We start from the raw sequence: 17,113 nt of genomic DNA on the forward strand, positions 1-17,113 counted from the left end.
CAATATATACCTTTTCAATATTTATATTCTGTGTGATATTCTTTATTGAGAGAAACATAATGTATGTATTGAGCTGAAGTTGAAATATTAGGAAAGTTTTCTAAGTAATAAAATGTTTTGCTGTCATTTATAGATCAACAAGGGAAGTGGTGAAATCCTTATCATATTGGACGTTTAAAATGACAATGAATAAATCACTATAAAACTGTATTGAAACTGCAGTATGTATAGGTCAGAGGAATAATTGGTGGATGTAATAGGCCTCTGCTGTTCTTTGCTTCTGTGATTAGTGATCCACATTGACCTCTCAGAGATCAGTGTCTCATTGATAGTTCTCCCACTCTGTCAGGAGTCACCAAGCCTTACTGGTTACTGACATCCCCTGTGCATCTAATTTAATGCTTTGATGCGTAACGATTGACTTCATCTTGTGGGCCCATTTGCTAAAACAGCAAGAAAAAAGTGTGTTAATTTTTTGCACAGAATTAAAAGATGTCCACTGTGCTTACAAATCCGCCATGTACATGCTTAGTACGTGTATTTTTTTTAATAGAGGGCTAAGAAAGTTGCTGTGATTTAAGCAGAGCTGTGTGTACACCTATTTCTGGTTTTATTTGGTTAAACCAAATTGACGGTTTTGGCTAACGATTTGGATCTGGCTGGCTGGAGGTACTGCCATCCATTCTTTTTGTCCTAAGGCAAAACTAGAAGAGTTGAGATTCTTCCCGAACAGCCATGTGTCTTCACTGTGTCTGCCCCCAGCCAGAAAACGGAGCTGCTTCAGGCCCCAGTGCTGGGATGGGATGGGTTTGGGGATTCTGGCTGTTGCTGGATTGGATCAGTTCCCCAGCAGCTGCCTCTAAACTTGCTTGTTTTGAGAGATAGACAACAGGTAATTATTTTAACCACCATCCCTCTCCAACACTGCAGCATACCTGAATGTCTGGCAGATATAAGAGAGGACATTTGGTGGCTGAGGAATAGGATTTGGGTGGAAGACAGATTACAGCAGTGGACAGCCCAGATTCTCTTCTCTGGAGTGAACCATTCATTCCTAGTTAATTAGGACCCTGCATAATTTTTAAAGATGGCACTTTTGGCCTTAGTTTAAAATGTTTTTGCCATCAACTGGATTCTAATTTAAATGAGTTCTTTCTGCAAGTAGTATGTCAATCTCTGCAGGAGAAGCAGTTGCATGTGTTAATTTTGAATGGCCAGTTTCTTTTTTTTTTCCCAAGCTACTCTCTTGCTAGTATGAAATACCAGCATCTTTTAGGGGATTAAAAAAAATAATTTGAATGAAGAGTAGTTTAAAAACATGCCAATTAGGGATGTGTAGCTGTGCCTGCAAAATGTCATACATCCAATTACGAATGCAAAGAGCAGTACCTTCAACTAATGACTCAAACAGAATCATGGGACAGATGAACAATCTAGTTCGACGGGACTCTGAAAGCAGTGATTCATTCAGAGTTGACAGTAGCTTTACTCCACAACACCGACATGGCCATTCCTTAAATGTGTTAGAAGGCACAGGCACAGCCTTGTATTTCTTGCACAAACAGAAGCAGGCATTTAAAATGCCTGTCGCTAGATAGGGGTGGTCACCTTATTCGTCTGTTGAATCGAAGTGCCAGCTGACAAAGCGCTAAGCTGACTGCTTAGCAAGGGAGATGCAAAGTGAGGCAGTTTGTCTAAACAAATCTGTTCGGGACCAAGCAAAGACCCTTACCACTTGGAGAAACTTTGCTTCGCTGTTCTAAGTTGCATATACTCCATTTTCTCCTAAATCATCTTAAAATCACTTAGGGGTGTTCCTTTATAATACAACAAGAATTGTTGTATTATGCAGATGAATTGTCCTAGTTGTGAGAGACAAAACACTTACCTTGACTGTCTAATTCACAATAGTAACAGTTCAGTAATTTTTTTTCCAGGAAGACAACTAAATTACTGATGAGATGGTCCCGTATTATGGAAAGGCAGTTTGAGCCCTGTGGTCAAAGTTGAAGCTCTTGTTTTTCATTAAAACATGCTTCTGTCCCCCCCCTCTATCCTTTCCTAAAGCACACCTTCTAGTTCAGAGTTTTTTGGTGTAGAGAGAGCAGGAAGAAAGCAGCTGTCATTGAGAGTGTCCTGGTTTCAGCAGGGATAGAGTTAATTTCCTTCCTAGTAGCTGGTACAGTGCTGTGTTTTGGATTTAGGGTGAGAACAATGTTGATAACTCACCGATGTTTTAGTTGTTGCTAGGTAGTGTTTACACTAGTCAAGGACTTTTCAGCTTCCCATGCTCTACTGACTGAGAAGGCTGGAGGTGCACAAGAAGCTGGGAGGGGGCACAGCCAGGACAGCTGACCGAAACTGGCCAAAGGGATATTCCATACCATGTGACGTCATGCTCAGTATATAAAGCTGGGGGAAGAAGAAGGAAGGGGGGGACGTTTGGAGTGATGGTGTTTGTCTTCCCAAGTAACCGTTAGGCGTGATGGAGCCCTGCTTTCCTGGAGATGGCTGAACACCTGCCTGCCCATGGGAAGTAGTGAATGAATTCCTTGTTTTGCTTTGCTTGCATGTGTGGCTTTTGCTTTCCCTATTAAACTGCCTTTATCTCAACCCATGAGTTTTCTCACTTTTACCCTTCCGATTCTCTCCCCCATCCCACCGGGGGGGAGTGAGCGAGCGGCTGCGTGGTGCTTAGTTGCCGGCTGAGGTTAAACCACGACAGAGAGTTAAGATTTTTTTTGGTTTGGTGATTTGATGGAGAGTGTTAGTTTTGGTGGGGTTTTTTTTAAGTCTCTATCAGGTTACACACAAACTGTGAAATAGTTATCTTTGTAGCAAAAGATGTTGGCAACGAGTGCAGCTCCAGGTCTTCATCAACAAATCGCTTCTGGAAGATACTTGTTTCTCTCAGAAAGGGGAAGAATGGGGCTACTGCCATCAACACGCATCAGATTAGTGAATAAATTTTAATGTTTAAGTATCAGAACTTGACTTGACCGCTCTGTAGAGAAGAGATTTTATTTTTTTTATTAATGTGTCATGTGAGTGTTGAGAGTGTTCATATAAATATTTAGCACTAGTTGAAGATGTATGATCAGCAAATCAGTTGAATTTTCTCTCTTGCCTGTTTTTGGCCAATATATGTGTGGGCTTTTTTTGTGTTAACAAAATTTGCATAGCACTGAATACCTTCCTCGCATCTTTGCAGATACTGAATGTAGTCCTGTTAGTTGCTGGATGTTCTCAGCTCATATTGAGAAGGTGAAGTTGAGGTTCAGTCCTTTGCTTGAAGTACTTAACAGCTTTGGGTTTATTAAGAAAATATTTTCACATGGCCATAATCTTCATATTTAGTGCTTAGCATCCATGTACAAGGTTTCTGTGCATATGAAATAGCGACATTTTAATAAAGAAATCTTTTTATTTTGCAATTTTGTATATTATCTTAAAATCTCTTTTAAAATAGCATTTTTGGAGTTCTGTTTTGAAAGCAGGGAGTCATAGTCATCTATATTTATTGTAACAGGTCTGTTCTTTTCCACAGCTTTTACCCTTGGTTGAACTGAAGGAACTAGCAAACTGATCTGCCTGATAGAGGCACATTAGGAAAGAAAAACTGCATGAAACATGAAACTGCATGAACATGCTTGTTCGTTAGTGTGGATCACTAACAAACTCAACTCTGTGGTTTGTCCTTTTCTTCCTTTTCTGTTTTTTTAGTAGAATTCCAATATTAACTTTTGAATAGAGTTACAGATTAACATGAAAAGACAATAAAATGGTTTTGTCTTTTGGTTTCAGCCACTTTATTTCCTCATTAAACTGACTAACTCTTACTTTGTAATGGTTAGGAAGGAGGATTTAAGGAGTGGGGTGTTTGGATTCTGTTCATATGCCTACTAGGAATTCATTATGTGATCCCAAGCAAAATGGAGAAAATTACGTTGTCCTAATCACAGCTTTCCTTTCAATCTATAGTTCTGGATTTCTGTTAGCTAAAACATGCCTGCAACTTGTGCGGCTCACGCGACAGTGGCTGACGAGACCTAGGCAAGGCCAGGAGCAATGGAGGGAGATTTAAACGTGGTGTAACAGAAACTAGCACTCAGTTGCTGAAGCGAGCAGCTCCGGTGCCGGCACGATCGGCAGCCGAGTGCTCTGGCATGGTGCACAGGGGCATTTCCTGAACTGGGGGAACCTCAAGGGGAGCAGAGAGACCCCCCCAGGAGCCTGCAGCTCGTGCCAGCAGGCACCAGGAGCAATGGTGTCCAAGCTGCCCCCCCCCCCCATATAAAAGAAGCCCCTGGGGAGCACTAGTGACCAGGGTGGGCAAACAGGTCGTGGCACGTCAGCAAAGCTGTGGCATGGCAGTTTGCGCAGCAGCTCGCACAGCAGGGCATGCAGGAAGGGCGCTGAAGCTCTGCCAGCTTGACCAGGGAGCAATGGTATCCACTGGCAGAAAGCCATGGCCTCTCGTAAGCTCTGCACCCACCACGACTGACGCAGCTTCCCAGACAGAGCTCCAGTGGGAACACGCTGCCACCCAGGTGTCAGGCCGCAGGCTGTGCCCTGCTCTTACACCAGTACCGGACGGCAGCAGTGAGCACACCTGTGGGAGGTGCGCCCAGGGAGAGGAACTCCCCCGCTTAGTGACAGAGCTCCAGGAGCAGGTGAGTGGGTTGAGGAGTATCAGGAAGAGCGAGAGAGAGAGACTACTGGAAGCGCACCCTACCTTCCCTGAGACAGGCCCAACAGGCAGACAGGATGCATGATACGGAGGATTCCCTATCCTCTCTCTGCCTGGCTGAACATGGTGACTTAAGGGATGGGGTCAATGGCGACAAGTTCCTGCCCAGCGCAGCAGGCACATCTCCTCTCTGACTCCCTCACCTTCCCAGGTGCCCTTGCATAATAGGTACGAGGCTCTGCAAGTGGAACCGAACAATAACAAGGACAATGGTTCATCTAGATCGGAGGTGTTGCCAAATTTAAGTTGGCCTACACCCTGCGTCAAAACCAATTCGATAAAGAAAAAAAGATGGGGCATTGTTGTAGGAGACTGCCTTCTGCAGGGAACACAAGGCCTAATATGCCGACCGGACCCACTTCTTAGGGAAGTCTGCTGCCTCCCTGGGGCCCAGGTTAAAGATGTGATGAGAAAACTTCCTACCCTGGTACGGCCCTTGGATTATTATCCATTATTGTTTTTTCATGTGGGCAGCGATGAAGTTGCAACTAGAAGTCCGAGGGTGCTCAAGAGAGACTTCAGGGCCTTGGGATGACTGGTTAAGGGATCAGGAGCACAAGCAGTGTTCTCTTCTATCCTTCCAGCTGCAGGAAATGATGAGGGAAGAAACAGGAAGACCCAGCAGATCAATACCTGGCTCCAAACCTGGTGTCACTGGCAGAATTTTGGGGGTTTTGATCATGGGTTGGTCTATACAACACCAGGTGACACATGGGGTACGCCTGTCTCAAAGCGGGAAAAGGATCTTTGCGCAGGAGTTAGCAGGGCTCATGGAAAGAGCTTTAAACTAGATTTGAAGGGGGAAAGGGATAAACACAGGCTCGCTAGAGATAAGCCTGAGGGCGGCACGCCAATGTTTGAGGGATGGTGTGCTAGCGAGGTCCTTCGGTCTGCCATCTTAGTGGAGGTAGGGGATGGAGATCCATGCGGCAGCAAAGACACAAGGGTTGTGGATGTGTTAAAAACCACGGAAGTGCCTGAGAAAGATCACATAGGAATTAGAGCTTCTTCCCCAAAAAGGTGGCAGGATCAATAGCCCAACTGAAGTGCGTCTGCACCAATGCATGCAGGATGGGCAACAAACAGGAGGAGCTGGAAGCCATTGTGCAGCTGGAAAACTATGATATAGCTGCCATCATGGAAACATGGTGGGATGACTCGCACAACTGGAGTGCTGAAATGGATGGCTGTAAGCTCTTCAGAAGGGATAGGCAAGGAAGGAGACACAGTGGGGTAGCCCTGTATGTTAGGAAGTGTTTTGACTGTCTAGAGCTTGACAATGGTGATAAAAAGGTCAAGTGTTTATGGGTAAGAATCAGGGGAAAGGCCAACAAGGCAGATATCATGGTGGGAGTCTGTTATACACCACCCAAACAGGACAAAGAGGCACACAAAATACTCTATAAGCAGCTGGGAGAAGTCTCTCAATCGCTAGCCCTTGTTCTCATGGGGGACTTCAACTTCCCGGACATCTGCTGGAAATACAATACAGTGGAGAGAAAACAGTCTAGGAGGTTCCTGGAGTGTGTGGAAGACAACTTCCTGACACAGCTGGTGAGTGAGCCTACCAGGGGAGGTGCCTCGCTCGACCTGCTGTTTACAAACAAAGAAGGACTTGTGGGTGATGTGATGGTTGGAGGCCATCTTGGGCACAGCGATCACAAAATGATAAGAGTTTTTGATTCTTGGAGAATTAAGGAAGGGAGTTAGCAGAACTGCTACCTTGGACTTCCAGAGGGCAGACCTTGGCCTCTTTAGGAGACTGGTTGACAGAGTCCCTTGGGAGGCAGTCCTGAAGGACAAAGGAGTCCCGGAAGGCTGGACATTCTTCAGGAAGGAAATCTTAAAGGTGCAGGAGCACGCCGTCTCCATATGCCGAAAGACGAGTCGGCGGGGAAGAAGACTGGCCTGGCTGAACAGAGAGCTTTGGCTGGAACTCAGGAAAAGAAAGGGAGTTTATGACCTTTGGAAGAAGGGGCAGGCAACTCAGGAGGACTACAAGGATGCCGTGAGGTTCTGCAGGGAGAAAATGAGAAGGGCCAAAGCCCAGCCAGAACTTAATCTGGCTACTGCTGTAAAAGACAATAAAAAAATGTTTCTACAAATACATTCACAACAACAGGAGGGCTAAGGCGAATCTCCATCCTTTATTGGATGTGGGGGGAAAAACAGTGACAAAGGATGAGGAAAAGACTGATGTACTTAGTGCCTTCTTTGCCTCAGTCTTTAATAGTGAGACCAGTCGTTCTCGGGGTACCCAGTCCCCTGAGCTGGAAGACAGGGACGGGGAGCAGAATGAAGGCCCCATAACCCAAGGGGAAATGGTTAGCGACCTGCTACACCAACTAGAAACACACACGTCTGGGACTGGATGGGATCCACCCAAGGGTACAGAGGGAGCTGGTGGAAGTGCTCACCAGGCCACTTTCCATCCTTTATCAGCAATCCTGGGTAACCAGGGAGGTCCCGGATGACTGGAGGTTGGCAAATGTGATGCCCATCTACAAGAAAGGCCAGAAGGAGGATCTGGGGAACTACAGGGCTGTCAGTCTGAGCTTGATGCCGGTGAAGGTTATGCAGCAGATCATCGTGAGTGCCATCACGCGGCACGTACAGGACAACCAGGGGATCAGGCCCAGCCAGCATGGGTTTATGAAAGGCAGGTCCTGCTTGACTAACCTGATCTCCTTCTATGTCAAGGTGACCCACTTAGTGGATGAGGGAAAGGCTGTGGATGTGGTCTGCCTGGACTTTAGTAAGGCCTTTGACACTGTCTCCCACAGCATTCTCCTAGAGAAACTGGCTGCTCATGGCTTGGACAGGCATACTCTGCGCTGGGTCAAAAACTGGCTGGACGGCCGGGCCCAGAGAGTTGTGGTGAATGGAGTTCAATCCAGTTGGCGGCCGGTCACGACTGGTGTTCCCCAGGGCTCAGTACTGGGGCCAGTCGTCTTTAATATCTTTATCGATGATCTGGATGAGGGGATTGAGTGCACCCTCAGTAAGTTTGCAGACGACACCAAGTTGGGCGGGAGTGTTGATCTGCTCGAGGGTAGGAAGGCTCTACAGAGGGACCTGGACAGGCTGGATCAATGGGCCAAGGTCCATTGTATGAGGCTTCATATTCAACAAGTTTCAGTGCCAGGTCCTGCACTTCGGCCACAACAACCCCATGCAGCGCTACAGGCTTGGGGAAGAGTGGCTGGAAAGCTGCCTGTCAGAAAAGGACCTGGGGGTGCTGGTCGACAGCCGGCTGAACATGAGCCGGCAGTGTGCCCAGGCGGCCAAGAAGGCCAATGGCACCCTGGCCTGTATCAGAACTAGTGTGGCCAGCAGGAGTAGGGAAGTGATTGTGCCCCTGTACTCGGCACTGGTGAGGCCGCACCTCGAATACTGTGTTCAGTTTTGGGCCCCTCACTACAAGAAGGACGTTGAGGTGCTGGAGCGTGTCCAGAGAAGGGCAACGAAGCTGGTGAGGGGTCTGGAGAACAAGTCTTATGAGGAGCAGCTGAGAGAACTAGGACTGTTTAGCCTGGAGAAAAGGAGGCTGAGGGGAGACCTCATCGCTCTCTACAACTCCCTGAAAGGAGGTTGTAGCGAGGTGGGTGTCGGTCTCTTCTCCCAAGTAACAAGTGACAGGACGAGAGGAAATGGCCTCAAGTTGCACCAGGGGAGGTTTAGATTGGACATGAGGAAAAATTTCTTCACTGAAAAGGTTGTGAAGCACTGGAACAGGCTGCCCAGGGAAGTGGTTGAGTCCCCGTCCCTGGAGGTATTTAAAAGACGTGTAGATGTGGTGCTTAGGGACATGGTTTAGTGGTGGACTTGGCAGTGCTAGGTTAACGGTTGGACTTGATGATCTTAAAGGTCTTTTCCAACTTAAATGATTCTATGGTTCTATGATTCCCTGCCAAAAATGACTTAGAGTTTTGTCCACAGGTATATCAAATCTTTTTTTTTTTCCTAAAACTATCACTAACTCTTATTGTCCACTGAATAAAAGGACAGTGATGAACCAAATTAATTTTTGTATTTGTTGTTTAACAGTATGTGAAGTAGCCTCAGGGAAACACAATTTAATAAGCAACTTATGTTCTTTGTGTATTCTGATTCTTTATGAGAAGACTTTTCTTCTGTTGGTGGCCTGGTCCTGCTGTGAAATTTGTGACGATTTGTTTTATTGTTGATAATATACTAACAGAGGCTGTTTCATGAAGAAAATGTGGAAAAATGTGTTTATTTCCTCCCACGCCTCTTCATCCCACCAAAAGAAAACACTGCACAAGCAGATTCTGGTGGAAGGGGATATTTCTTTATATTCAAATATCCCTTTGAAGTATTGCAGAGAAATGCCAGTGTTAGAATTACTTGGTTTCAATATCAATCAATAATTTACAACTATATTAAGGAGTTAAATGGGGACATAGTGAGACCCTTTATACCTATAAAGCAGCAATATTTTCCAAAATCATAGAAATCTACAGAGAAAAAGGTAGTTGAGAAGAGGCATATATCAAGAAATTTATATAATGAAATGGAAGAAATCATTAGCAGGCACTGAAAAGCAGGAGGCTCTCAAGGCAGAGCATAATTTTCTATAAACTAGAAACTGGAAGCTGAGGCAAAAACATTGCTAACGTGACTCCATAGAAAGATGGCTTGCTAGCCATGTTTGAATTCAGTTTGCTATGTGGTTGTTGCTCATTCTAGGTATTGTAAATATGAATTTCAGATTTACAGATTAGCATCAAGCCATTAAAAGTTGTTGGTATACACGTTTCTGCCTCAGTATGCCTGAGAAATCTAAACTAATTCCTACATACCTTGTTTCCTTCTGGTTTTGTGTCTTGTAAAGAGCTTGCAGTTTATCCAGGTGCTAGTTACTTGATCAGTCCTAACTATGTTACTTTAGTTTGTGCTTGTGCCCTTCATTTTTTTAAGGAACAGCCAGCACTCTTAATCCCCTTGTTTCATTAAGGTAAGACCATGGGAGACAGACTTGTTTGAATCTCAGCTGAATATTAACAAAATATTACTGAAATTAAAACGCATATCTGCTATTTTTTTGCTGCTTTTGCTATTTGCATGCCATAAACAACTCTAGACACACTACAACTTTGCTGTTACTGTTTTTTATTTATATATTGTTTCCCTATCTCAGTAGAGCAGCTATAGCATGTTACGAATATATATTGAATGACTTATTCTGGAGATTGTGTCAGCTGCTTTATATTCAGGGAAGAAAAAAATCTGAAATTCACTGGGTTCATTTATAATTTTCTTTCTTCCATCACGTTTTGCTTTCCTTACTCATTACCTCTGGAACGTTTGCATAATGCCTTAATTTGCCAAGATAGTTTTCTCTAGCCTGCATTTTCTATCACTTCATCTAATATAAAGAAATTTTGTTGGTATAAACTTGCAGCCCTCTGTTTTTATTCTTTATGCTGCTAATTCTTTATATATAATTTTTTTTTTTTTTTTTAATTTAAGAATTTCAGTAAGGAATTCCTCATTTGTTTTAAGGAAGAAATAGCTTCAAGGAACAACTTATCTGATTACTGGTTATTCATTCTCATTTCAGATGAGTGTTTTGAATACAACTGTTGCGTTGCTTTCTAGTTAACAGGTCCAAAAGTTATCCAATTTAAGAGGCTGAAGACGTTCTGAACAGCAACAGTGAGGGGATGATTTAGAAGTGCAGGCCTTCAAAATGAAGAGTTACATGTCAGGAATTAGGTTGAACCAAAGAACTGTTTTGAACCTTAATTCTTTTTGAATCGATACCGAAAAAGAAAAATATGTTTCTGGCTATTGATTCAGAGTAACAGTGGGGAAAAAAAGCCTAATCCAGAGAGGCTATTGGAAGACTTTCCATTAAATAGGATGGATAATGAATCCAGTACTAGGACAAATAATCCTAAAGTCATCAGAACAATTACGTATGGAAAGGAGAAAAATATTTGTTCATTAATGGTGAAATCATAAGAAATTCTACAAAGTTTGTAGAATTTTCACAAAAATCCACAATAATGTCAAGCTAATTTAGAAACACAAATGTTTCTGAGAGTCTATTTTTAAAATTTTGATTTTTTCTTTGTCTATTTTCTCTATTTGTGTAAATATCGCAATAGTTTTATTAAATAGATGGAAAAAAGTTCCCCTTTAGGGACTCATGCAGCACGTCTTGTTTTGATAACATGTATTTCTTTCTACAGTAGCATTAATTTTCTCCTAATTCTTTCTTGTAGTGTTAGTGACTGTGTTACCTGCATTTCTTTTGTACATAGTTACATTCTTTTTGATGTTTGCTCTTTAGGTAATGATTCTGACGTTGACCTTGACAGGAAGGAAGATGAGCGAGAAAAAACTCCAAAGAGGCCCAGAGTTCAGAAAACAGAGAAAACTCCATCAACTAAGGAGACTGAACAGGTTTCAGGAGCTAAAAATCCTATTATAAGTGTGGTTTTGACAGCCCATGAAGCTATTCCAGGTAATCAGAATCACCGATTATATAATAAATTTGGTTTTGTCCATGCTGATGCTGTATAAAATAATCATTGGTCTAAGACTGAACTGCTTAGGATATTTGTTATCTGAAAAATATTTAGTATTATTTGGTTATCTTGATACAGAATCTCTGCATCTGGCAGCTACATCATTTTAGAACTACCGTCACATTTGTTCCTGGGTATGACAAAAGCTGGACCTGGGTGTAGTTATCTGCATTAACATCAGTTATGTTTAGTCTGTGAATAGTTTTAAAGAAGAAGCTGAAAAAATCAGTGATCAAACAACAGGAAGGTGTTTTTCCCCTGGAATATTTTTATTTCAGCTCTTGATTTATGTGGATATTTATGATTAATGTAAATTTGGTTATGAAAAAACAAACAGCTTAGTATATATACAACTTCATGTTTATGCATACAAGTAGTTTGACAGAAAATACATATATATATTTGTAAATCAAGTAAAGTTTCTGTATAATGATTAAAGGGTTCTTCATCCATAAATTTTTATAGTGCCTTTTCATCGAAGGATTTTGGAATAATTTCAAACTATTTATTTTAAAACTAGACTTGCATTTGCCTGTTTATATAAACCAGTCATTCACCTGACTGACAGAATCCCTTTTTATAGTTTTGTGCATTATTTTCAGCTTTGCAGCTTTATTGTTCCCCTTTTCATTATTGGTAACGTTTCTGAATATTTGTTTTGCTTATAGTTCTCAGAACAACTAGAATGTATTTATTTTATTGTTGTGGGTTGGAAGCTAGCTGGATTTTCTGTGTTGTTCTTTAATATCTTTTGATATTGAGATCTGTGATATGCTTGGACTTTGTTTGCTAAAATGCATTTCTAATTGTGATGGTGGAGGAAGCTGGATGAGCTCGCCTACGAATATCCTGTGTGCTTAGAAGGGAAGTAAAAAACACCTTCAAATTCATTGTTTGAGGAGCATCACACAGGGTTTTGGACTTACACTGAGCTGTTAAAAATTTGGTCTTGCAATATTGGAAATACGGGGGAAGGTTCAAGAGGACTGGTGAGCACTGGAAGTGTGGAAACCTGACTTGAGGGTGGTTTGAGGTCTGTGCCGCTTTGTTTCACTAACTGCAGGCGCCATTTTCTCGTGTGATACAACCCTGGGCTCTTTCCTAGCTGTTACTAAACACTCATTTTCCCACTGTGTCTCCCACCTCTTTTGCCTGTTTCCCACTGCATGTACCTTCTCTCCCACCCTGGTGCCCATTCCCCTCACTGCCACACGTGAGGCTCCCCTCATGTCCTCTGTTCCTTTGACTGGGCAAAGGAGAACATGCGATGGCTGGTTAAGGGGCTCCTATAGGTGTTAGTAAATGGGTTCATATAGATCTTAGTTTATGGATTTATACATGCACCCTCCCTTCCTCAGGGCTTTTGGGAAGAGCTGTAATTGGGGTCTCCTCTCTCTCCAGGTGCTAAATTTTATGAACCTTGTAAGAATGTTTGTCTTTCAGATCTTTACATTTCTGGCAAGCACTAGAAGAATTTTCAAGAGGGGAAGGAAAGACATGCTAGACAGTGCAATCAAAGACGCATTTTCTTAAGAAACCAGCCTGAAGAGGCGAATGAAATAATAGTAAATACAGATAATGAAGAAAATGTAGTAAGCATGTGATGCGGGAGAGGAAATGAAAATCTAGAGGAGACTGGTGCCTTAATTACTACCTAGTAACACTTTTCTTCAGACAACAAAAAAGTTTGGGTTTTCTTTACACATATGCTTTTTGAGTGACTCAAAATATTAAAACAGCTTCAACTTTGGAGCTGTTTGTGCATAATACATGTTACATTCAAAAGGCTTTAATGAACCGAAGAGATTTACAGTCAAATGTGAACCTGCAGCTATTTTTGAAGGTCCTCTCATTTATTTGGTTGACAATTAGTAATCTTATTACGTTGAAGTTCCCAGCTAGAATATGTGTAATAAAAAAGTCATTGTTGTTAAGACAGTTATGAATTATCATCCTACTTTTCAGAATTTGGAAATTCTAGAAGATATTATGTAAGTGGTTAACTCTTTGAAGATTCAAAAGAAAAATATTTCATTTAATACCATTATGTTTTAATTTATTTTTCATTGCTTTTCCTTCTATTTTTTTCATTAATTTCCATGATCTAACTATATTTTAATGTCACTAGCAATTCTTAGGCTGTTCCACTTCGTCAGTAATACTTTAATGTCTGGAGTTTTTATAAAGATCTTTCATAGTCTTTTATTCCATTTTTCTGGAGATTTATCATGTGCTAAAGAAGTGAGTTAGTGCTATAGACTGCTGTTGAAGAATACAAATAGATAAAACATTTCTCCCTTCTTCCCTGCTTTCTGTGTGCTAGATCATCTGTAAAGTTAAGTTAAAAATAAAATTTAAAAGTGCTTAAGCACTATCAAAACTTAGTCAGAAAGAGGAAATATTCAGAGTGTATGTCTCCCTTCTTAAATGAAAGATGCTTTTAGGAGTATTATATTAACAGTTTGCTGTAATTTTGCTACACGCTATTTAGGTTTGAGACACTGCTTTACATCATGCGTTCAGTAGATTATGACTAAATTGATCTCTTCAAAATCCCTTTGAACAAACAGTTTAGTTTTTAACTTCCCAGAAAGGGCAGTTGGACAACATTGATTTTTCCCCATGTTCCTTTTCTGTAATGTTTACTTGGGAGGCATATGAAAGGTAATAGATTTACAGCTTTAGAAATTTGAAAGCTTGCATTAACCCACAGAGTAAATACACTTTGAATAAAAGTGGTAGATTTTTTTTCTGTGCAGGTGTTGAAGTACCTTGACAGGCTAGAGACGTGGGCCTGCACGAACCTTGTGAAGTTCAAGAAGGCCAAGTGCAAGGTCTTGCATCTGGGTTGGGGCAATCCCAAACATGGATACAGGCTGGGAGATGAGTGGATTGAGAGCAGCCCTGCCAGGAAGGACTTGGGGGCATTGGTGGATGAAAAGCTGGACATGAGCCAGCAATGTGCGCTCACAGCCCAGAAGGCCAATCGTGTCCTGGGCTGCATCAAAAGAAGCGTGGCCAGCAGGTCGAGGGAGGGGATTCTGCCCCTCTACTCTGCTCTGGTGAGACCCCACCTGGAGTACTGCGTCCAGCTCTGGAGCCCTCAGCACAGGAGAGACATGGACCTGTTGGAGGGGGTCCAGAGGAGGGCCACGAAAATGATCAGGGGGCTGGAATACCTCTGCTATGAAGAAAGGCTGAGAGAGTTGGCGTTGTTCAGCCTAGAGAAGAGAAGGCTTTGGGGAGACCTTATTGCAGCCTGTCAGTACTTAAAAGGGGCCTACAGGAAAGATGGGGAAGGACTCTTTTATTAGGGAGTATATTGATAGGACGGGGGGTAACGGTTTTAAACTGAAAGTGGGTAGATTTAGATTAGCTATTAATAAGAAGTTCTTTACTATGAGGGTGGTGAGACAGTGGAACAGGTTGCCCAGAGAAGTTGTGGATGCCCCCTCCCTGGCAGTGTTCAAGGCCAGGTCGGATGGGGCTTTTAGCCACCTGATTTAGTGGAAGGTGTCCCTGCCCATGGCAGGGAGGTTGGATGATTCTGAAGGTCCCTTCCAACCCAAACCATTCTGTGATTTTACAACTGGAGGGACCCAAAGACCTTGAAGAGAGGGAGTGCTGTGTTCATGAACACGCGCATCTTGTATCAGATTAAACAGAGTACAGTTTTTTGTAAGTATCGCAATTAAGAATGAGAATGAATAACTACAATTACATGCATATCTAAAAATACTTTGTTGTGAATGGCAGATGCTTTTGTTCATACTCTATTTTTAAGAACCAGTGAGTAAACTCTGCCAAATATTCAATCTTCTGTTTTTTTATGTATTTTATTTCCCATGTTTAAATTCTGTAATATTATCAAAGCTTCTAAAACCAATGTATTATTCATGCTTAATTAGTTTGATTCAGGAGAGATTCTACTTTGAACATTTAAATTGTTGTTTTATGTGAGTCCTGTAATATTTTAAAGACTCAGCTTGTTACTAGGAGAGTTGTTTTAAGTTCCTGTAAAGATGGTCAATGGTAGAATTTTTGGGGTTTTTTGGTAGAGTTCAAGATATGCAAAAATAGCATTAAGTATTTAAATTCTTGATGCTAATTATTTTGTGATTCCTAAAGGAGTTGGATTTTTTTCTCCTACAAATTCTTAATACAACGCTGTGCAGGTTTTTCTCTCCCCAATTTCCACTAAGGAACCACTTTCCATAAAAGGCCAGCTGTGTTCTGCTGCTGTACCCTGTGCTGTAATTTATGAACACTTGGTTCCTTCTCCCATCGAGATTTTGGGAAGTAGGGAAGAAGTGGAAGAATGTCTGTTTTGCTTACTGTTTTGGGACTGACTTAGTTTAACTGATAACAGTCTTTTCTGTTGAAGATGACTTTTTTTTTGTAGCTCACGGAACGATGGTTGTGGGTTTATGACACATCTGAATGGATTTAATATCAGACTGTTGCCAAGGGAGCTTTCCTACTTGTCTTTTATTTCCCACTTTACTTTCCCTTTCTTGCACCGGCACTAGTGCTTGCATCAGCCTGCGGTAAACTGATTCAAATAACTGGCAAAATAAATACATATACATGTGCACATGCACATACACATACTCATTTTCTCTATCAGAGAAATTTTTTTCTACCCGTTTTGCTTACTGAACTGTCTCACATTGGGGCTGCACAGTTTTGGAAAGTGGGAAAGTGGTGACAAAATGAGTCTCTCAGGGAAAAGGAGGAGGATTCAGACTACCCCTTTTCAAAGTAGTTGAGTGGCTTAAGTCATTAAGCCCAGTACATATAGACTGCTGTCCCAGGGGCAGTGCTGTCCTCCCACCCCACCCCCTGGCCACAGATTCCTGTCCTTTGGAGCATTGTACATGTTCATGCAGTTTTGTGGTAAAACACAGTAGAAAACTAATTATATATTTGCAGAAGGAGACACGTGGTGTAAATTTTAGCCAGATTCATTCTCTGATCATCTTTATAAACTCCTATGCTGGCACTTTTAAGGCATCACGAACATGTAGTCGAGTGGAGGGCTAGAGAAAAGAAGCTAGCCTTATGTTGATTTAAAGCAACTGTGGAATTAAGCAAGGTTAGGAAAATTAAAGCTTTCCCCTCTGAATGTGAGCAGGTATCTGTATTACCATGGGGTTACAGATTGATTTAGCTCAGCCAGTCTAATGTCCAGCTCTGTTGAAAGGGGTAGTAATCTTCATCCCACCAAACACAGGTCTGTGATTCTGTTTCTTTGTCTGAGTTAAAATGTGTTTAACTTCATCATGAGCTAACCTATAAAAATATTAAAAGGTTCTTCTGCCCTTTTTTAGCTTTATTTTGGGAGTGAGGGATGGGTTTCCATGAGGAACATTGAGGGTTAGTTTCTGTTGGTTTCACTTTCAGAGCTGTCTTACCAGGGGTCATATGCGTTTGGAGCACATTCCATAGGATATTGTAGAAATGGAGAAAATACATTCGTTCAGAAAAAGATTGTAAGAAACAAATATTCACTTCATACCCTTAACAAATTATTTCATCTATACAGACCAAGGTACCTACATTATGCAGGTTTTTTTAAACTTAAAAAAAAAAATCCATCGCTAAAAGATTGATCTAGTTGCATCAGTTGTCTCTAAAGGCAGCTTGCAGCATGTCTATAGGGAGGAAATAAGAAACTTCTTATGTAAAGCCTCCCAGATTTTGACAGCCATTGAGCTGGTGGTTGCATCTGCATCATCGTGTTTAATACATATCTATTAATTTGTCTCATTCCCTTCTTGAATACGTTTATATTTTCAGTCTCTGT

General features: G+C 41.9%; 1 protein-coding gene across 2 annotated transcripts in view; it reads left to right on the plus strand.

Moving 5' to 3' along the window:
- The window catches only part of ZFAT (zinc finger and AT-hook domain containing), a 125,575-nt gene that overhangs the window by 48,595 nt on the left and 59,867 nt on the right, over positions 1 to 17,113 (plus strand). For both annotated transcript variants that reach the window (XM_076329056.1, XM_076329054.1), the window contains one exon: positions 11,070 to 11,243. In XM_076329056.1, the coding sequence (XP_076185171.1) occupies positions 11,070 to 11,243 (174 nt within the window). The remainder of the gene's footprint in view (positions 1 to 11,069; positions 11,244 to 17,113) is intronic.

The sequence above is a fragment of the Aptenodytes patagonicus genome, chromosome 2 (assembly GCF_965638725.1).
Source record: "Aptenodytes patagonicus chromosome 2, bAptPat1.pri.cur, whole genome shotgun sequence".
In the NCBI taxonomy this organism is placed as follows: Eukaryota; Metazoa; Chordata; class Aves; order Sphenisciformes; family Spheniscidae; genus Aptenodytes; species Aptenodytes patagonicus.